Raw genomic sequence first — 22,466 nt, 5'->3', positions numbered from 1 at the left:
GCAAAAAGTTGCAGGCCATCTAGTTATGTTAATGACTTCAGCAATTTTTCAGATCAGAGAAGATATACAAGCATTCCTAATGCTAGTGCACTCACCCTCATCGCTCGAGGTCTCCTGTTTCACCACTGACAATGGGGAGCGGGTTGGTGGTTTGCCCAGTGGATGACGACGACTCTTTTTTATCTCCATCTTCATTTTTGAAAAAGCAGCAGTCTGTAACAAACCAGGACAAGCTAGCCGGGAACCCCAAAATATCTTGGCAAACAAAGGAGAGTACAGGACAACAGAGACAGAATCCTTATCGTAAAAAGTACTTGAATTTACACAGCAAACTTTTCACTGCCTTCTGTCTGCCATCAGTAAAGCCTCCCAAGCCAATTACTGGAGTAGATGAAGCCAATGCTATCTCTTAAGATGTCGGGTAAAGGTAAACTACAGTGGTTTTTTTAACAGCTTCAAGCCTGCCAACTCCATCAGCTTACGGAAAGTCTGGTCCATCACATAAACAGCTAGGAACTCTAGCATAAAAATTACGTACAGGGCGTATAGGACCAGAGACATTTTACTAGAACATTACAGTTTGTTTTACGACAAGCATATTTATATTGTACTGTACACACTGCCCCACGCGCCAGCCAACACTGTAAATGCCGCATGCAACCTAATTACAGTGGCTCACAGCCCTCTCCGGTGCAAGGCGCTGAACACGTCACAGAGACTTACTCTGCACTAGGAACTGACAGAACCACACACTTCGGTTCACAAACATAACACAAGCAGCAGTGCTACAGCATCAGGACTGAAATCCAACTACATTCCACACTACGCAGGAGTGAGCGGAGAGGAGGGTAGTTAGGGCAGCACAGCACAGCATTTTTTTCCTCTCTGGTCTGCACCATCGTGTCTTGGAAACATCTACATGAAAGCTACGCTAATTGTGCCGTGTGGTATGGCAATGCACATTTCCCCCTATCCCCACCATTTCTAATAGTTTGGTCCTCAACCTGTTGCTTAAAACTGGCATATCTTATAGTCAACTCCCTGGTCATGCATACCTGTAAATCACTGACCTCTGCAGCCATCTCTGTATTTTCTGCTTCCACGTTCTCCTCCTCCTTCACAGGGATTTCCATAGGGACCGTCTGCTCCCGCCAGCTTGGACTCTTCTGCGTGGCAAACTGCTCAAACGCCTGCTGGCAGGACATGTGCTCCTTGTCAAACACCACCTTTTTGGTCCGTGGAACCACATAAAGCATGGGAATGATCGGCCGAGGTTTAAAGTCATCCTCCTCCACGGGTGCCTCTGAGGGGTGGACAATATTCAGTGGAGCTGGGGGCAAGCTCTTTTCTGCTGCAGACGATGTGGGTACTGCTGGGGGCACCAGTGGCCGTGCTGCCGGTGCCTTGTCCTCTGCCAGCTGCTGCTGCGATGCAGGCGGTGGTGGCAGCTGCTGCTGCTGTAGAGGAGGCTGAGGTGCTTGCAGCTGGTGTTGGTGTTGATGGAAAAGGTGTTTCTTCTTTCTCTCTCCTTTTACTTTTGGAGGACGGGCCTTTGCTTTGCAGTCACCTGTTTCAAGGCAATAGGCAACATTTAGCTTCATATGCCACGATTTCTGGGCATTTAACGTTTTTCTCCTTTCACCAAAAAGCTCTAATGCTGGGCTAACACACTACATTATGGTACTATTCTTCCTTTCCAACAGGCAGACTGAAAGCTCTAGACTTGTTCAGCATTGACTTGGAGAAGCTCACTTTAGAAAGAAAAGACTTGTGTCATTTCTATGGACTATTTAATTCTTGACTGGAGCAGAAAGACTGCCAAAATGAATGTTGCCTGGAGGGAAAATTTCTAAACCCCTAAGAAACTGCACAGTGTGCCAAAAAACATGTAATGTATTGCATTAGCCCTGACTCTGTATTTCAAATTTTCTGCTTAAGCCGTCTCCAAGGTGGGGTGCACAGATACATCAACTGGAGGGCAGGAAGAAAATATTTTTTTTTACCACTAATAAATGAAGTAAGTCTTTAATAGTGTTTATTTTATCTTCATCTGATCCTTTTTTTCAATCTCTATTTTTGTGTGTATTTTATAACGGACACAATATGTTAGCACAGCATTACATGTACAGATTTTATAAATAAATATACATGCATCAGGAGGTGCACTCAAAATTTTTTTGCTGATAAGGGGGCACAATCAAAAAAATTTGGAGACCACCGTTCTATACCACTAGTCTGCCCTAGCCTCCGGACCACCCCCATTTACTGTTCCCTCTATTTACAAGCATAGCTCTTATCTGACTATCACTGCATGTCAATGCATTCAACAGCCCCAGGAAATGAAGAACTGAACAAAGATACCTGAATCATTATTACCAAAAGATTTCTACTGCAAGGTCTTTTAAAAAGATGCCTTTAAAGCATAAATCAAGTACAGCATTGAACTAAGCCTGTTATAGACACCATGCCAGCACTGAGACATCCTTTCCCAACACCAGCTCCGTTTGTCCTTGTTTCTCCCAGCTTACTGTCATTCATCTTATCTGCATAGCATTGCAAGTCTCTTACATAGCTGCGACAACAAAACCACTTCTGGAACAGACACACGTCTTAATATTTTTACCCGAGGTAGTGATGAGCCATAGAAGTCTTCCCCACCTATATTCCCAATACAACTCTGTTAAAGGATCTACACACTCCGATTTTACAGCAGTAATTGAAATTCCTGTTGGCCCCTGAGCGAGTGCCTCTAGGTTAGGACAGGAGATGCTTTCACATCTTGCCTTATTCCATCTAAAATGATGTATGTTCCCTTTGCTCAACTCTTCCCTCAATTCATGAATGAAGTTATCAGTTCACTCAAAGGAAACTAAATAATAAATGCTCCACGGACAGATGCCAGTGCTCAATTTATTTCATAAGAGATTGTTTTTCACCTGCAGATGCTATGACTAGATGACTGTGTTGCAAAAGGCCATTTTCCCCCTAACAGGATGGGGAGGAGGGCTGATGACAAGGAAAGACAGAGACCATTCACCCTAATAATGATGCTTCACCAATTCCAACTCTTCCATGAAGGACTAGACGAAAGCTGACCAGCGAAACACAGTAAACAGGAGATCAGATAAACCATCACACAATAACAAGGTATCTGCAGGAGGAAGGGTTTGAAAAGAAAAGGTAAATAATCCCACACTAAGATTAAGTGCTAAAATCCCTGCTGAAATCTTCTAGGGGATACCTCAACCTTGACATTTCCCAGAAGTCTGGTCTGATGTCTTTATTTACACAGACTTCTAAAAAATGGGAACAAGTCTAGCCCAATTTGCCCAAGTCCAGCCCAAATATTGCTGTACTTGCGTAGGCAGTCCAGCAGATAAACTGGTTTGTTCTATCACAGAGAAAGGAATATTGAATTTCCTTAGAGAAACAAACATATTGAATGAAAGGCAAATTGGATTTTTCCCCAGTTGCACAAAACCGGATCATATTTACTCTCTATACACTCAGAGAATTCTCTATCCAACAACAAAACAAATGCCACTCACCAGCTTTATTGACTTCTAAATGGGTAATTTGACAGCAGCTGGCAGGTAGAACTTTGTTTAAAACTTTCTGCATTAAGATGAACGAAATAGTTTGCAAGTGAATCTATAAAATCAGAAGCCAGGAAAAAGTGATGTAAAATTCAAAGTCCCTATCTGGCTGCTGTGAATACTTCTAGAAGGGAAAGGGATCTTTATGCATAAATCAACACACAAGTTAACAGAGGAATGCCTATCAGCCGCCTTCTGCTGAAGCATGAAGGCACACGTAGTAGAGCTGGTACGCATGGAAAACAGTAGTGTGACTTTTTTCATGGCGAGAAGACTTGCTTCTCTAATTTGAAATGCTATACGGAGTTCATGAAGTTGTAGGTGTACAATAACTTTGAGGGGAAGGGGTGTTGGTGGGGAAATCAAACTACTTACACAGGACTGTACATCGTAGGGTTTGGGCAAATGGATTATAAAAAGTTGCTACAAGAGCTAGAGCAGTACCTCCTGGTACTAGGCAAAGACAATTAGAAATGGACTTCAGCATCAGTAATTTAGCCACAACTTTGAATAATTTCTACTGTCAACAGCTCAAAAAGAAACTGTAAATTAGACTGATTTATCTAGCAGAAGCACGAGCACAGAGATAAGATGAAACTTAACACAGAAGAAAGCAGGAGAATTCTGCCAGTACGTCCCTCTAATACAGCACTGCACCTGCAGAAACATCTGTGTTGCATTCAAGATTTTTCCTTCAATCCACATGGGAGACTGCTGCAGATAATCACAAAAACTATTCCACCACCCCAAAGTTACTCCTGAACACTGAGTTCACATCTTCACTTACAATAGAGTCCCTCCTTCTAGGAAGAGAATACTACCTAGAGCAATCCTACATGCCCAGTGTTTATAGTCCGTACATACCCATGCTAACAGAACATGCAAACATGATGATGATACAAAAACAGAAAGCAGAAGTAGGAAAACACCTTCTACTTGCTTCTAGGGGCTTGTGTCTGCTCAGACCTTCATACAGCACAAGCTACAAATACATAGATGGCCACAGTGACTGCCAGCAGATTTCTGAAAAGGCTCTATTTTTAATACATGATGCTAGGAAAGTCCAGAAAGTCTCCAGGACAAGCTCTCATGCTATGACATTGTTTCATGATAGCCCTCCCACCCCATTAAAATTCTCATTTCCTAATGACTTTACATCGCCAACTTAAGCAACACAAGTTGCTTACAAGTGCGGAGAGACCAGCCACTACTTGACATTTGGCCAATTCTTGAGATTTTGCCTGAAGTAAAACCCTCATGTAGCAAATGGCTATCTAAAAATCAGTTATGAACTGATTTGCTATTATATACAGATAACAGCAAAGAAGTTTTTGGTTCTGGTTTACCGGCATCTTGATCACAGTATTACTTCATGTAATTATGTACTTAGTTTACAATCACCAGCACTCAAGAGGATACGAGGGAATGCCTTTTAATGAAACACAGTGGAAAATAACACACAACTATTTTGCAGTTCAGCACCTTGCTGCTTTTTTTCACATTAAAAAAAAAAAAAAAAAAAAAGAGAATCCTGTAAGATATATGGTTTGTAGCCCATGTCTGCAGGACTCAACAAGCACAGTGTCGCAAATCATACCTGCAGACTCAGAGGATGTATGTGTGCTGTTTAGCACATCCAGAGAGGAGCAAGGCTTAAAGACTCTCGTTTTTAATTTCAAGTCCCAAGACAACCTGCTAAGAATTCTTAATGTATTAATAGCAACATAATAAATTATGAATATAAAGCTGAGTCATAAGAAACAAAAGAAAACACCTTAAGGTATCTGTGTCAAAAATCCTGAAAACCTCAAGTTATTAATATTCAGCTAGTCCAAATAACTAAAACGAAGCATAAGACCTACTTTGAAACTACCAATGATTACTTTGAAATCTCATTCGCCCTCCTTCTCAAGGTCATCTGTTCTGGTGTAAGTACAAAATCAAGCCAAATTAAAAACAGAGGAATATAAAAAGTGAAGGCAAGGGGGAGGGAAGCTCAATTGCAATGAACAGGGCCATCCAAACAGGTGCTTTTTTTTTTTTCCCCCAAGATGAAACTGTAAGGCACTTGTGAGAGGTAATGCAGGCATTAGGATGTAGAAAACTAGCAAACTTATTGGTATTTAAGTGTCATATTGCATTACGAAACTCGTGTACTTGCTAACAGCCACACTAAGCACTAGACCGCTCAGAAACTGCAAAGCAAATAGTCTAATTCTAGTGACGTTTTCTGCAATGGTGCTGAAAATAAGTTTTTCCTTCCTGTGCTAACAGTTAAAGAGCTCGTAACATGTAGTCTAAGTGTATGATTTGGAACCTGTTCAGCTAGAACAGAGACTTTATTGTTCCTCTACCATTCTAATGATCTTGGATCTGTCCTTGTCACTTATCTCTTGTCTCCAAAGGGATATCAGCATTTTCAGGCCATTTATTACAAGCATCAACTGTTAAACTTGTACAAGACCTAAGAGCGTACAATTTAACGCCCTGATGACACTCTCAAGCTTAGGGCAATAGAAATCAACTATCTGCACTGTGCTACTCCTGCTCTGTACAACGATCATTTGCAAACTCCTTATTTCCCATGAGAAGTGAAAACACACTCTCTAGCTAGGAGACTCTGGAACTGAACAAAGACCTCTATTCTCTTCCCAGAGCTTCCACAGATTTCCTTTAAGATCATTATCAAGGCTCTCCAAACAGTTTGCAGCGTCAGTTTCTGCCAAATGCTAAACAAATAATGGGTATATACAATATATGAAAATGAATTCACTAGTGTTTATGAAATGCTCGAGAGTGCCTCTAAGGGAGAGTGCATCACAGACACATCAACTACTTAACCATGCACACAGGCGGAAAAAAAGAAGCTTACTCCCAGCAAGAATTGCAACCTTTCATACACAGCCAAGAAAAAAAAAAGCTATCACAAAAAGGGCCTCCAGCAAGTTGGCTGAGGTCAGGCCTTTGGACTAACCATATGCAGAAGAAATCATAAAGGACTGGGAGTTGTCATGGACTGGTTATTAACTTCAGCCATGCAAAGAAAGCTGAAACGCTTCCCTCCTACAGCTAGACTTGAAACGAAACCTGGAACCTGAACTCACGCAGCAGCTGTGGATCCCACACAACCTAAGGCTGACTTTATTCACAGCCTCTGCAAGAAATGGGGAGGGAGGGAGGGAAAGGGGAAAGATTAACTGCACAAGGGAGTGCACAAATCATTCCCTTTCACAGGAGGACACAAAACATATTTATTTGTTTCTCTATGAAATATTTAAAAATATTCCTCCGCTAATATATATTCTTACAAACCTGTAATAGTTTGGGCAGAATATTCAAGCCCTGCCAAGAAAGATATTTGGACTGAATCCTTAAAGAGAGGAAAAAAATCAATTGCTGCTGTAAATGATGGTGCATTTCAGTGACCCTAGATTTAATATTGGGAGAGACTCCACTGGTATTTCCATGAAAATAAACATCAGCAGACAAGTTATTTACAAATGTGTTTTAGAGAGATAGCTTGCCCCAGTATTTCACCAAAGTGATCTACCATCAGTGAGCAGGGCCCTCACCTTCTCCCTCAATCACTTTGCTTCTCTCCTCTTCCTCTAGGTCTGTCCCTCTTTTCAGCTCCTCTTTTACTTTCACATCTTCCAAGGCAGTTTCAATAGCCATGACATCGCCAAGAGACTTCTGATCCTCTGTTTTATGTCTTCTGGGTTGACTTCTTTTTCGGTGAGACCTAGAAGTACAGAATTGTGATCTGACATAAAAGCACAGTCTTCAATATATAAAACGATCACTGACTTAAAAAGCTGAATACAAAACAAAAGGATCTTCTTTGGAGAGAAAACACAAGGTAGCTAACAATAGCTACAGGGCAAAAGAGATATCTGAAAGGAAACAGATGAACCTTGCTTAACACAACATTTAAGATCTGGACATTAATGGCTTCTACGAATGGATTTCTTGAAGAGCTTTTTCCCACCATTACTAATGTAAGCTCACGAGCTGCAGTTAAAATTATTTTAATTGTATTTTAAATTTATTTTGCTTGTATTTCAAAATATAGATGACAACTCATTATACATCTTTCTTTCATCTTCTGCCTCCATTCCAATATTTCTTTTCATTCTATACGTGCTTCCCTTTGGCAAAGTGCTGGAAGCCTGCAAAGCATCATCTTCCAGCTCCGAAACATTACCCAGCACTGCCAGTTTCTAAAAGCACAGTCCAATGAATGCTTATAACATAATCAATAGGCAGTCTATGATTTTTCAGTAGTATAATTCACCAGGTCCAAGGCCTGTGAAAAAGCCTAACTAAAAAAAGTGCACATTAATATGATCAGACTAATACTAAGAGGCCAATAGCAATTCCGTTCTTTCTGAAGAGTCAACGCCACTAAGACAAAGAGATGACAGTAGCCACAATGCAAAGACAAATGCAAATTCAGATGTCGGGATCAAGGCTCTTGGTTAGGAACCGCACTGGGAGCCAAGCACCCACACAGACACTCACTCGCTCCCCACTGCTCAAGTGGGACAAGGAGGTAAAACAGGAAGAAGTAAGAGCCAGAAAACTTGTAGGTCAAGACAGTTTAATAAGTGAAGGAAAGAGGAAAGAATAAAAAAGGGAAAGAAATAAGCAAAGGAAATCCACTCACCATCTCCCACAGGCAGACCAATGCCCAGCCAGTCTCCAAACCACAGCCACCTTGGAAGTCAACCCCTCCTTCTCTCTCTGTCCCAGTTTCTATTGCTCAGCATGACGCTTTATGACATAGAACATCCCTGTGGCCACTTCGGGCCAGCTGTCCCAGCTGTGTCCCCTCCCAATCCCTTGCCCACCGCCAGCCTACTCACTGGGCAGGGGGAAGAGTGGGAAAAAAATAAAGCCTTGAGGCTGTGCAAGCACCTTTCACCAACAGCCAAAACACTGGTGCCTTATCAGCACTGTTGTAGCCACAAATCCCAAACACAGCCCTGTGGGCTGCTAGGAGGAAAGTTAACTCCATCCCCGCCAAACCCAGTATGATTCTTTCTACAGGATCTATCAAACAGCTTGTTGAATGTTGGCTTTAAGTCTAACAAACTGTCTTTTACAGAAGAGACCTGCAGCGTTTACACCATTTTTAGCATGCAGACACCTATTTGGGTTTTTTTGAAAGCAGCATCTTCCGTACGGCCTCCCATCTACCATCATGGAAAACGCAATCACACTGCAATCACTGGCCCAAAACCCCCGAAAAGCTGAAATTCAGCTTTCCATCCTCAGAGCCCAGAAACTCAGCTGCTATTACATTTGGAGTACAATGAAGTTAAGAACCCTTAATCAGCTAACCAACAAAGGCGGCAGAAAAAAATTCAACCTGAGATGAAATGATTAATAGAAAAGAAAGTTGATCCATATGCACAGTGATTTATAATTACTAGACTCTAACCATATGGTAGCCCTCCAAGTATAGATGTTAACTTCACACCTGCAAGACATTCATTAGCAGGAACAGACAGCTGAACCCAGAAGGATCGACTTTTCACCCACATTCTAAGTACACATCACCTTCTCTGCAGGGGAAAAGCAAGGTGGGAGAAGAAGATAAATCTGTAAGACTTATCCATTGCAGCTGGAACTTTCCAGTGTTGTTGAAGAAAGCATCAGAGCAGAAGCAAGTGTTACAAGCTATTTTTAGTTAAGTGTGTGTTTTACTCCTGTGGTGTAGAAATGCCAGGCAAAAATTAAATCACAAAGCTTTATACTCACAGTAGATTTAAAAAAAAGATCTTTTTGCAGTACTCTTCTCACTCTGAAGTTGAGGGGAAATTGAGAGAGGCGGAAGGCACATCATTTAAAGAAACTGTGCTTCCAAAACTACAAGCTGAAGGCTGTACATTTCCAGAAGGGAAGATGTTCTGTAGCTGACATAATTCGCATACCAGAAACAGGCTTTTTGTGGACTAGATTAAAACAGTCTCTCACTGAAGCCATAAAGTAAACAAAGTTGAGTTTTTCAAGGTAACTAACTATGAATGACCTTAGAGAAGAAATAACATACCTCTCTGCAAAGTTTAAAAGCTGCATTTTCCAGGAGAGCTGGCAAAAAAGCCCCATTTGTACTCTTTGAAGAACAGACCACAAAGTGACTTAAATTAAGTAGATACAACTGTGAAGAGGTTTGGGCAGAGGTGAATCCCATTCTTCCAGTAAAGTCCATCCCACTAAGAAAAGTCAGTCTTCAAGTAAAACGATGTCTTTCCAAGACTTACACATAGGAGAAAGACTATTGCTAAGCAGTAATCAACAGTTTCAAAACTGCTTCAGGATAATACTGAAATAACCTAGGAAACAATGAGCAGATAAGGAAAAAAAGTAACCCGGATCTTTTGCAATAGGCTCAGGTTAAGAGAGAGGCTACTCTGCTAAGCAATAGGCTTGAAGAGGGGAAAATAATCCTTGGTGTTCATATAGTACCTCACACCATGCAAACATTACATATATTTAAGTAACCCTTAACAGCCATAGGCAGTAAATTTCCAGATGTGGCAGACTCCAGGGGCCCACTGGAGTCCTGTCACTGCCCACAAAGCCTAAGTGGCAACTTCTGACTCTGAGACTACGCTGCTTTTCCTGAAGCTTGCTGCAGAATGAATGGCTGAAAATATTTTAGGAATATAATTTCTGGAGTGGAGCAACATCACAGAGATTGGTTATCTGCCAAATACTGTATTTGTTATGTCTTTTGGGGCTTGGACTTAGTGGGCAACACACTTTCCCATTTCAATATTTGTAAAATAAGGGACCAAACATTTCACATAGAAAAGGCAAGACACCGGACCGCCAGTCCAAAGGAACAGGGGGTGACTGAAATCTCCTGGAAGACCATAAACACCAGTGCTAGAGGAAGAGAGACACCCTTACTAGTGTATTACCTTTTCCTTTGCTAGAATGCCTAAATACATCAGCAATCATCAAATTATCAGGTCAACAGTTTTTAAACTTACTCAAAGTCCCTATCAAAGATGGTCCCAGAAACTTAAAAGTCTTTCTAAAGTTGTTTTTTTTCCCCTGTATTTCAATGAAGCGATACTGGAACTGAAATTACAAGCAGAATACTGCATCTGGATGAAGCGGTACAATTTCCAGAGACTGCCAACACTCATACCAGACTTTCAACAACTACTAGATGAGAGCAGAAAGAAGTAAGCTCGTGTGCTGTACTGCGGGCACTCTGGGTAACAGGCGGAGCAGGAATGAGAATGACGTAAAAAAGGGTAAGCGAGCATATGGAAGGGCACACACCTCACATCTGAGTACACTAAAGTCCTATGATGATTCAGTTTCCTAGAATGTAGAGTCTCATTCTCCAAGCAAGCTTGATGGGGAAGGGAAGGTTCTCCCATCAGCAGCCCCTGTCTAAAACACTCCAGTGTTTCAGAATCCCAGTTCCAAATCCGTCTTTCTGAGACAGTGGCAGCTTTTTATTAACTACCTGCTTTGGTGACCAGTTAGCTTTATCCACAAACAGTTAATCGTTACATGTCCTTACTAATTCAATAGATTAACTGCAGACTCAAGAATGGAAAACAGGCACAAGATAGCTGAGGTTCCCCAATGATGCAAGAGGAGAATTCAGAAAACTACACAAAACCAAGATGACATGAGAAACCTCGATGCCCAAAGATTTCCTGTGCCATTTCAAGGAAGCAGACATGAAAAAACTAACTGAAAAAGGAAAACACTTTCAGAGTTACTATTTTAAGAAACTTGACAGGAAAAAAAAAAAAAGGAGTCATTTAAGTTGATGATGGAAGTCACATACCGGTGTTTGTTGTCCTCTTCCTCATCTCCTATCCTATAAGGCAAGATTCCAACAGTAAAAGGTTAGCATGCCAGATTTTCAATTCAAGCATGCTGTAACACACAAAACCCACAAACTTGTAGAAAATTAATACCGAGATCAAAGGAAGCATAGAAAGGCATGCATAAAATCCCTTTTGCAATTGATGGGGGTTTTTCTCCTCCTGCTTTCTGATAAGTGAAGCTATAAATGTTTACTATAGATTTTTTGTCTTCGAGGATAAGAGATGAGATGTGAGGGGGCACACAGCGTCCTACTTCCAGAAAACATGTGCTTCTGTAACATTTCAAGTTAACTGAACAATGAGGGACCACATTACCTAAGAAAAATTACAAGAGGAATTGTAACAAAACAGAAACAACAACAAAAAAGTTTGAACTACCCCAAACTAAGAATTACAGCATTTAAAATCTTAGCAATTAAAATCAAACACAGTGCTCGGACACAGCATTTTTCCTTTTTTCTCCTTACCTGCGAAGCAATTTAGTCTTCAGCTCTGCCTTTGTCTCGTTCCAGGCATCTAGTTCTGGGCTAGTCAGAGCTGTGGGTTTCATATGGTCCAGGACAGCAATGTCTTTTCCTTGTTTCCATAAATCATAACGTTCCGGTTGTAGAACCCTCACAAAGACATCCATGGAAATCTTCACCATGTCTTTGCGGCAGGTACACTGCAAGAGATACCCAGACACCAACACCACGTCAGAGCAGAGGAACGCCTTCTTTCCTCGTCAGCTGAGTCTGCCTTTCTCCAGAGGCAAACCAAGGCTCCACCATTTGCAAGGTGGGTTACTAGAGGGGGTCAAGGCTAGGAACGGCACCGATGTATACGTGGCTGTTTCAGCTTAAGGGAAAGCGCTGCCTCTGCCTGCCCTTGGCAAAACCAGAGACAGCACAAGCTGCCATGCTCTGCAAGACTCTTCTCCCTCTAAGCCTGCCAACAAAGCTAGAACTTTCTGGTGACTGGTACCCAGTATACCACTCATCTGCTGTCTTACAATCATCGGACAGCAATAACTTTGGCTGATGTAGACCAGGTCTGAGTCTGACCACAAACCTACTTTCCCTCCATTAGCTGGTCTCTTGCAGAGTTTCTCACGCTAAAAAGAGATTATTAGTATCACTTCATAACTGAAGAAAGCCTTATAGGAATAAAAGACTAACCTAGTGAACAAGGCAGTTAAACTTCATAATTACACATGACACCGCACATAAATCCTTCACAAGACTGTAGAAAAATAAAAAAGGCTACAACAATACATTCTGCATCTAAACCACCTATGCCTAAGTCAAAGAAAATGTGCATTATTCATTTCAACTAACATACACTCATTAAAATTAACTCCTGGAATTACACCCTTGCCATTGTACAAGCCTACACAAAGAGTACTTATAGGCATTTTTGCTTGGATGTCCGTTTGCTCTGATGAAGCACAGAATTAACAGACTGAGTCTAGCAACACGATCTGCATGCAGGACAGACACCAGACTGAACGAGCGTCTATTCTTTATAAACTTTTAACTCAAAAGAAGGTGCTGGACTGAAAAGGACACCCCAACACCCGCTGGCCTTGTGGGGGCTGCAACTACGGCTCTGCTGCTGTGTGTGAAACGTTGAGCCCCCTTTCAGTTCTGCTCTAAGGTGCAAAGCTTTCCTCAGTATGCACTAAATTGCTTTTCAAGGTGAGAATGAGGGAATTATAGCCACTTGCAGGAATCTTTTTTTCCACCCCTCCTCCATACCTTTTCAAAACTATTCTATCATTCTCTTAGCAGAAATGCATGAAATTCATCTTGCTGCTCCCCTTTCTTCTTTGATTTTTTTTACTACCATTATCAAAAAATTTATAGCAATAGTTAAGAAGCCACTGAGAGAGACAGAAGAGATTCTCTCTGCTATGCCACTTCCCTCCCAACTCCTACTTTCCATTTTGCAAAGACCGCTGGCTACCTTCTGCTGCTCTGACTGGGAGAGCTCTAATGACCCAAGTGTGCTGAGTGGGAAGGAGCATTTACAGACAGGCACTTTCAGGAAAACCCAATTCATTTAATGAAAAATAGCACGGGACAGAAAGGATGGAAATGCAATTTGGCCAAAGGACGGCAGGACACAGATGGTAGCCATGCTCCGCATTCCTGGCCAGGCAGAAGCCTCTCACCAGCACCACCATCAATGCTGGCTCAAGGGATTTGCATTGAGCAGATTTTCAATCACTTTCCCTTAAGAAATTTTAAAAGTACCTGTGCACCGCTACAAAGAGGAATACAGGAGAGCACCCCACAGCACACATCATCAATGAGCTATGGAGACTGACCTCCTCTGCCTTTACAAAGCATGAACAAATGGCTTAAAAGGGGAAGAGCCCGTTTTCTGATCCTAACCTGGAACCAAGATGCTGCAGCACACCTATGTCAACTCCTTCAAATCAAGCACAGCAAATCCCAAGTCAGATGGGCCTAAAGGTCTGCAGTACGGTCTCCAACCACCACCAGCTTAAGAGTCCCATGAAAACGTAAAGTACACACAGATTACCAAGAAACCACATACTGAGCTATCTGGATGCTATTCAGAGAAATGACACTGTGGGCTGCAATCTCCAGCATACTACAACACTAGAAGCCCGCGTACCGCCAACTTCCTTTCTTTACACAAATCTAACATGATGCATGTTTATATTCCAATTTTAATTTCATTTTATTGCTTTCACACTAGCAAGCATGAATAATTTACAAAGCCTCTTTCCTTTGGGGCTTCTTCTGGACCATACAGTTATATTTCCTCAGCTGCTGCAGTTGTATCACACTCACGTTCCCATAATGGCCAGGGTATTTTTCCATTCCCTCCCCTCAGATCCAGCAGCAAGATCCTGCTTAATACAGCAGATGCTTCCAATACAACTGCAAAAGGGTATGTGTGAGGGGTGAGAGAAGGAGGAGAAGGGGGGAGATCAGAGGGGGAGACCGTGGGTGGAGAAGGGCAAGAAATTTCCTTTGCAATTAATTACCTGCTTTATTCCATTACGGCAGGACAAAAACAGCAAACTTGTGCTTCCCTGTCAATGATACCCAATTCCATGTATTGCCTCCCCTTCCATGTACACAGAGTTGCTTTTCTTTCAAAATATTTAACTGCAGTCATGAACATGTGTATTTCCTAAGACACATTAAGCCTACACCCTCCACCTTTGTCTCTCCCAGCTTCTGCAGAACACATCCTTCTGTGTTCCCTTTCCCCCCCTCAAATTATAACACTTCAATCTTCCACTATTGTTAAACTTTATAGAAACAAAGAAAAAAAGAATTAACAAATCTACATTTCACCACCACCACTAAGAAGAAATACAGAAGCTTTTCCTTTATGTGAGCCAAAACTGCACCACAGAGCCCCGACTCAGGTATTCACAGAACTCCTATGTACCTGTAGACCTGTGAAAAATTTAAGAGCGCTATGGTTGCCCAAAGCACAGGCCATGACTAAATGGCAACATGAAGGATACGTCTGTCATGTCAAAATGACAGGTGAGAAATTTAAGGAACTCTGAGATCTAATCAAGTATCTTCCCGTCCCTCCTCTGTCATTCTCCATTTGGTAGCCAGACCACCACGCCAAACTGCTCGGGAACAGCAAGGCTGTCAGAGCAACAGGTCAAACAACAGAATAAACCACAGAATATTAATAATGAGGATCTCCAAGGACTGACTGCAAGTCCTGAAAATGGGGGTAGAAAAAAGCAAAATAAAACTCTAAACAATTCTAGGGTTAGCTTTTTGCCTTCAGTTACACAGAGGATCTGAGACCCAAAACAGCAACAAGACAAGAGGAGCTTCCACTTTCGCTAAACCTGCAGGAACGGAATTTGTTCCACCCTCCGAGGCTCTCCTTAGCCTCACCCCTCGTTCCTCGTAAGCTAATGACCGTTAACCGTATAGAGCAAGAACACGCAAAGGCAACTTGCAATCTCAGCACATACAAAAACACTGCAAGGAAATGCACAGTGAAGCTCTTCTCAAATACAGAAAGCCAACATTCTTCCTCTACTTATTATTTTGTTATCTGCTACTAAAACTTGGAGGCTGCGGTAAAATATCTGACCACATCAGGAACCCTGTCTCATCAATTATAACTCAAAGACTGATAGAGGGGGAATTTATGGCTACTGAACATGTAACAGTTATTTGCAATTTCATTTAAAAAATAAAAACACTAATAAGTCTATATAAAATAACAGTCAAATAAAAAGACTGTCTCCTTGAAGTAATAAAATCAAATGATATATGGAAAAACACAGCCTCATTCAACCTCAACCTTCAGCACAGCTTTTGTGTAAGCTATTCACACTAGGCTGAGCCCCATCTGTTTCACAACATATAAAAAGTTAATGTAAAATAACTCTTCTCTTTATGCAGAAATAGTCACAAGAACGATATATTTAAATTGGCACCACTGGTTCCCATGGAAAACCCCCTCACATTTAGAGGAAATCGGGGCCCACCGCACAGTTGCTTAAGACTCAGCCAGTCTTAAGCCATTTTGCCATAATGGAAATTTAAATATAAGAAAACGCAACAAACTCAAAGTTGAAGTTCCTTCAGCTATTATGCCACCATTAAATGCCAGACCAAAATCTTTGCTTAAAGCTCTTCTATCTGCTTTTTCCTAACAATGAAGCCTAAAGGCAAGTTACTGGGAAAGCAAGACAGTTACATTCAAAAGGCAGCCAAGAAATTCTTGTTGTGTGTTACAGGACCACATACTGCTAACGCAGGCACCGCTCCGAAGCTGCTCTCCATAAATTTCTAGGACAAGGTATAGAGTTTCAGCCTTCGGGAGAAACACAAAGTCCTCCCAGAATAATACTCTTAAACAGCTAACCAATTTGTTATCATACTATAGACGTGTTACTTGAAAACTAGTTAATACTCATCCAATGTAATAAAAAAAATAAAGCAGCCTGGCCTCTGGTGTAATTTTCCTTCTACTCAGTCCCCGTACAGCAGTGCTCTCCCAGATAGCCAAGGCTTGCAAAGTGACAAAGGCAGACAAATGGCAAGGATGTGCCTCAAAGATGAGTGGCGGGTATTCTGCAAGTTAATGAGGAGTTAAACTTTGAGAAGGAGGAAAAAAAACAACCCTAAAATGCATAGTTCGTGTGTTTAATGGTTGGTAGTTGAAAGCTTGTGGGAAAGAAGATGAGTCTTGACCCCCTGTTCCGAGCATAATTACCAGCATCGCCGTAAGTCTCAACAACAAACCAGTTCATTAGGAAACCCACTGGAAATCTTCCACAGAGTTTCATAAACAAAACAATTAGGCAAAGATTTCCAAGGACTCCCCCTGGTCCCTGGCTGCAGGGCACACTTGTGTGCTTCCTTAACTTGCTTCCGTAATATTCCATGCGGATTTTTGTGCATAGAAGAGTTGAGTAAATGGCAAGTGGCATTAGGCAGGGAGTCAGATTTACCCCACGCCACTGCATTTGTAATAAGAGGATTCTGGTTTATGACAGAATATAAAATGCTATGTGACCTGCTTCATTTTAGGCATATAAAATAATAACCCATTCCAACTGGCATTAGGCTTCTGCTGATACGTCACATGGAGAGTTTTTGGGGTTTTGGGGTTTTTTTTTCAGTTTTTTTGGCAAAACTATTTTACAACCTCTGCCAGAATTCTTTTTTATCTTACTACTCTGTAGACTACCTTGTAAGGATGCCAGCCACCCCTGAATCTCTCTCACATATACACAATCCTCCTTCCTGCAAGACAAACACAACCACAGCGGGGGGGCAGGGGGGAGGTTGACCTCGGTGGGCCCCGAGTTGCAGGTCTCGGCTAAGGCTGAAAGAACGCAGGAGGAAATTCAGCGGTACTGCAAGAAGGGGATTCAATGAAGTACCAGTTCCTTTCTGTTTTGACAGACTCATTCCAGTAGAAGGGATAAACAAAATAAGACTTTTATCCAGTCATTATGATGCGGTCTATAGCGAAGATCACTCTGAGGTTATCTCAAGCTATTATTTCTTCCGCATCGTAAGACTTGCAGTTGGTGAAAGAAGCCTACCACCGACCACTGTGGCTGGCAGAAAACACGTCGTTTCAGCAGGTCAGCACCCCGCGTTCATGCGTTAAGCAAGCAGCAAGCACGAACTGACATGGCTTGGTGAAGATCTACAGCTCTGAAGTGACAGACACGCCAGACAATTCTTGCTAAGTGACTAAAGTTATCCTTTTATCCTCCTGTTTGATCATCTGCTTTTTATTCGTCTCTTTTCAAAAGAAAGCCAAATGCTGTGCTCTATTACACGCCTGTAAACCTGTAACAGATGAAGTAGTAAAATCCACTATTTTGTATCCCATGTATGACAACCATGATCTATAGACAGTTTGTAGAAGAAGCATGAATAATTATGTTGGGGGGAACATGAAGTGTCAGTATCTAAAGTGACAACTCAAGATCTGCTTCTAGCACGCTATCAAACTCTTCCCCGAGGTAATAAAGAGTATTCCTCAGTAACATTTTCCAAAAGATACAAAGCTGAAACCAGCAGCCCTGGCTTACCTGGGAGGTCCCAGCAGATGGGGGCTGGCCAATGTTGATGCCCACCTAACAAGGAGGCCTGGAAGGAGGATCTGGGGAAGTACGGGCTGCCAGCCTGACCCCGGTGCCAGAGGTCAGGAGCTGATCACCCCGAGTGCCATCACACGGCACACACAGGACAGCCAGGGGATCAGGCCCAGCCAGCACAGGGTTACAAAAGGCAGGTCCTACTTGACTAACCTCATCTTCAGTGACAAGCTTAGCAGCTGAGGGAAAGGCTGCAGATGGCGTCTACCTTGACACCGTTTCCCACAGCATTCCCCTGCAGAAACAGGCTGCTCATGGCCGGAACGCGGTAAAACACCGCTGGATGGCTGAGCCCGAGGAGCAGTGGTGAGGGGAGTCGCACCCCACTGGCAGCCGGTCACACGTGGTGATCTCCAGGGCTTGGCGGTGGGGCCAGCCCTGTTTAATAACTTTATCAACGACCCAGACAGAGGGATCGAGTGTCCCTCAGTCAGTCTGCAGATGACACCAAGCTGGGTGGGAGTGCTGACGTGCTGGAGGGCAGGAAGGGCCCCGCCACGTGTCACCCCTGAAGCAATTCCAATGGAGCAACACCAGCCACGCAGGAAGGCACAATGCTAAGGCAGTTTTTAAGAGGGATTGTTGATGGCCTTGCCATACTAGCATCCCCAAAGCCAGATGACCCTTAAGCCTCTGCTCTGACACATGAATGATGGGGGCTGGTACTTTATGAGGGTCTCCCGTGTGACAGAGGAGCTGAACGAATAAGCTGCAGGGAGCACATTCCTCACATTGCTATTTACTACAGCCGCAAAGCGCACCACAACATAAATCACAGGGTTAGTGAGGCAGAGAGAGAACAGGAGACTGTGTCAACCCAGCAACATCAGGACTGCATGGGTTCAGGGCAGCTTTCCATCCCAGAGATCCAGCAGTTTCCATCGCTCACTCCTGGGGAGTCATTACTAAGCAGCGTTCAAAACATCAAGAACAGTATGCTTTACTTCTTTTTACTTTTTAAAATTTTTTTGATTTCTGAATTTTTTCATTACTGCAAGGCGTAAGTTAGGCTGAGTCACATCAATAGGCCTGGTCTAACACACACCAGACCCTCCCCAGTCCCGTGCCCTAAGGGTACCGCCAAACACTGAGCAGAAGGACAGGCTGCCTGCATCATCACTGCCCCCAGCTGCCTGCCCCAAGGTGCGTATGTCCCATCTACTGTCAATCAAGGCCTGAACTGTTTATAATTACATTCTGGATTTAAAACTAGTCTTTCAGGTGCTCCTTCTCCAGGGCAGGACATCCCAAAGGGACAAGGCATATACCTGCTCAGCACCCACCCATCTGCACGGACCTCAGTTGTCGGGTCCAGCAGCAGCTGGGCATCCCCAGGGACTGAAACCCTGGAAACCTCCAGGATGTATTTTTTTCTGCTGACAGAACAGCAAGTGTTCTTCCTGCATTAACAAAAATGACGACAAGCAACCTTCCAGTAAGTACTTCAGAAGATGATCTTGGAAGAAAGCCGGTAAAATGAAGCTCCAAGACCATTTCAGAAAAATAACTGTCTCCTTTCCATCTTAGCATGAAAAACTGTAAAAATTCCTTTTTATTGCACAAAATCAGTGTTTTGTCAAGAGTAAGGTATTAGGGATGTTTACAAGTAATAAAATATGTACAAAGTTAAAGGCAGAAGAGATTTTGTACAAGAGTAATTCTGAATCTGACAAAAAACTATGGAAATGCCATTCCATAATAGATTTTTAAATGTATTCTAAGCTTAAAAGGTCTAACTAGAGTCAGTTAAGGCACACATACAAAGTAATGCAAAAATACAATTCTTCTTCCCCCTTTTTTTTAGTATTACTAAACAGTTTCTGCAAAAACCTTATGAATTTTGTTATCTTCAAAAATAAGGACATCTTTAAATGTCCTTGTTTGAAGCAAGCTTCAACTTCCCAAGGAAAATTGTATGCCAGACAACTGTAAATCACCAATACTCCAAATATAAATTTGAGATCTGTTATTCCAATATTACGCAAAAAAAAAACCCAAACATGTGAGGAAAGGGTTCAGAAGAAATAAGCTAAGTCTGAGATCCAAAAGGCACCTCTCTCAAAGATGCCTTTATCTACCAGTAAAATCCAAGGATAAGAGTCTTACTTGCCTTCCCCCGCTCCCCGGAGGAATGACTGAGCAGCAGAGCGGGACTAACTGCGCGGAGTGAAAGGCTGTGTGGGAACACGGCACAGGATGAGATGAAGGCTACTTATTTCAGAACGTAAAACGTAGGATTCGGGAAGGAAGGGCAACTTGACCCCATTTTATATTGAGATAGATAATTCCAGCACTATCTCTGGAGTAAACAGGAGATAAAATTAAGGTATGAAAATGTCAACTGATAGTAACACAGGCATTATCACCCAGGAGTGTCTGCTATTAGCGTAAGCTAAAGTTTAATTTAATGTTCCCCTCCCATCCACTTATTACCAGTCTGGTTTGCAAAAGAAATGGAAAAGCCTACTCATGAGGTACACTTCAATTTCTTATAAAAGCGTACGCTCTCAAAGCGCCTTTTGAAAACCAGGAGATTTACAGGCCACCTCGACTTCAGGAAGGACACTTCAGTAAAACACTTGGGTTTAAAAGGGTTGGGTTTATATTTACATTTTATAAATTAAATTAAATAAATAAAAATAATTCTATCAGTTGTAATTATTATAATCAGTATTATTGAATTATGTTATACAAAATAATACAATGTATATTATATAATAAATATACAACAATATATAAAACCATATTATGTATATTTTTATATATATATAAAAAATACACAGCTATTAAGGCCCTCTGTTGATGGCTGCATCCCAGAGTTTTCAGAAACACCACAAATCAAACCAGTAATGCAGAAAGGAACTGCAGGCTCATGTAGCAAAACAAAAAGAAAAAAGAAACCCGAATGGTAAGAAATTAAAATTAACATCCACTGCCTTTTGTTCACCAAGATGCTTTCAACAACGGAACAGAAAAAAGAAAACAAAACAAAAACAAAACCCACACATGACAAAGTTCACAGAAGACAAATGACTGAAGAACTCCAACTACAGAGTACAAAGGAAAATACTTCTTCCTAATTTTCTAGGCTCTGCCTATGCAGGTAAACATGAACTATAGTATATAAAAATAAAACTATCCCTACTCAACTGTATTATTTAATCAGTACTATTAAGGTCTGAAGCAGGGTATTCGGTTCAAAGCTCACTCCTGAAATATCGTGCCAATATCTCCAACACTATGAAAACCCCTTTAATTCAAACTCACTCCTTCTGGATCTCTTTTTACTATGCACCCTGTGACACACTGATACTCATGTTAGTCAAACAGGACTGTACCTTGAAGAGAGCTTTCCCTGCCAGAGTCTGATCTGCGAAGAGTGCTGAAATGAATTCCCATCACGTCTTTGGGAAGACGTAGTGACAGCACACCGGAACTATCCACAGGAGCCCCAAGATTAACTGAAGGTCCCTCTCCAACCCTAGACAGCTAACTGACAGATGTGCTGTTCAACCACAGCTTTTCACACACATCAGGTGGAACAGGCAAGCTGTGGTTGGCCTCAAAGTCACCTTGACTGGAAAATAAGTCGGCTGCAACACAAGGTTCCTTGAGGACAGAGACATTTACATTGCCAGTAAATGGGAGAACAGCTAAAGAGCTGTTAATTCTTACACTTCTGGGCACAATGTCCAGCTGTAGGCAAGACATCTATTTCCCAGTGGTACACCACCATGTAATTAAAGACATGAAGTAAAAGAGAATGTTATACCCTTCCTCTGAATCTAAAGAGATTGACATTTGCTAAGAACAGAGAGCAATCAGTCCTGAGGATCTATACACATCACTAGAGATGACATGAATTTTGTCTGTCACACACCAGCACTGAAGCTGGAGAAGCAATCGTTAGAAGGATCAGCAAATCAGACTTAAGAGGCAAGCACCTGCTACAACTACAAAGCTGAAACAAGACCAGGGAAAAACTAACACAGAAAGCAGAGAATTCTGCTGAATGTTGGTGGTAACCCACGTGCCAAAAGCCATCGGCGCTCAGCTGCCCACCTGAGCCTAGGACGCGCTAAACAGACGCTGGAGATGTCCGATGCAGATGAAGACATCTCTGCATACTGGCCCTATGTTCGGTTAATAAAGATACTTCAGTCAAGGTTTGCTCTTATGGCAAGAGGCTCCTTATCAGCAGCGGTTACAACTTCCATCTAAAGGCATGAAACCATTACACCTACACCCCTCCAGTTCCTTCACAGAGTCATAGAATCAGAATAGTTTGGATGGGAAAGGACCTTTAAAGGTCATCCAGTCCAACCCCCCTGCCATGAGCAGGGACATCTGCAACTACACCAGGTTGCCCAGAGCCTGGTCCAGCCTGAC

The 22,466-nt window shown here is 42.2% G+C and overlaps 1 protein-coding gene across 5 annotated transcripts in view; it reads right to left on the bottom strand.

Moving 5' to 3' along the window:
* Positions 1–22,466, bottom strand: part of KDM4B (lysine demethylase 4B) — a 92,047-nt gene that overhangs the window by 20,556 nt on the left and 49,025 nt on the right. For 3 of the 5 annotated variants that reach the window (XM_080382511.1, XM_080382514.1, XM_080382515.1), the window contains exons 9-13: positions 11,926–12,122; positions 11,416–11,448; positions 7,169–7,338; positions 1,056–1,567; positions 96–213 (exon numbers count right to left, since the gene is read on the bottom strand). In XM_080382511.1, the coding sequence (XP_080238637.1) occupies positions 96–213; positions 1,056–1,567; positions 7,169–7,338; positions 11,416–11,448; positions 11,926–12,122 (1,030 nt within the window). The remainder of the gene's footprint in view (positions 1–95; positions 214–1,055; positions 1,568–7,168; positions 7,339–11,415; positions 11,449–11,925; positions 12,123–22,466) is intronic. The other 2 variants (XM_080382512.1, XM_080382513.1) reach the window with 2 other exon arrangements.

This window comes from Falco punctatus, assembly GCF_963210335.1.
Source record: "Falco punctatus genome assembly, chromosome: 4".
Taxonomy (NCBI): Eukaryota; Metazoa; Chordata; class Aves; order Falconiformes; family Falconidae; genus Falco; species Falco punctatus.
The sequence above is the reverse complement of the archived record's forward strand: the minus strand, read 5'-3'. Positions and strand labels throughout refer to the sequence as shown.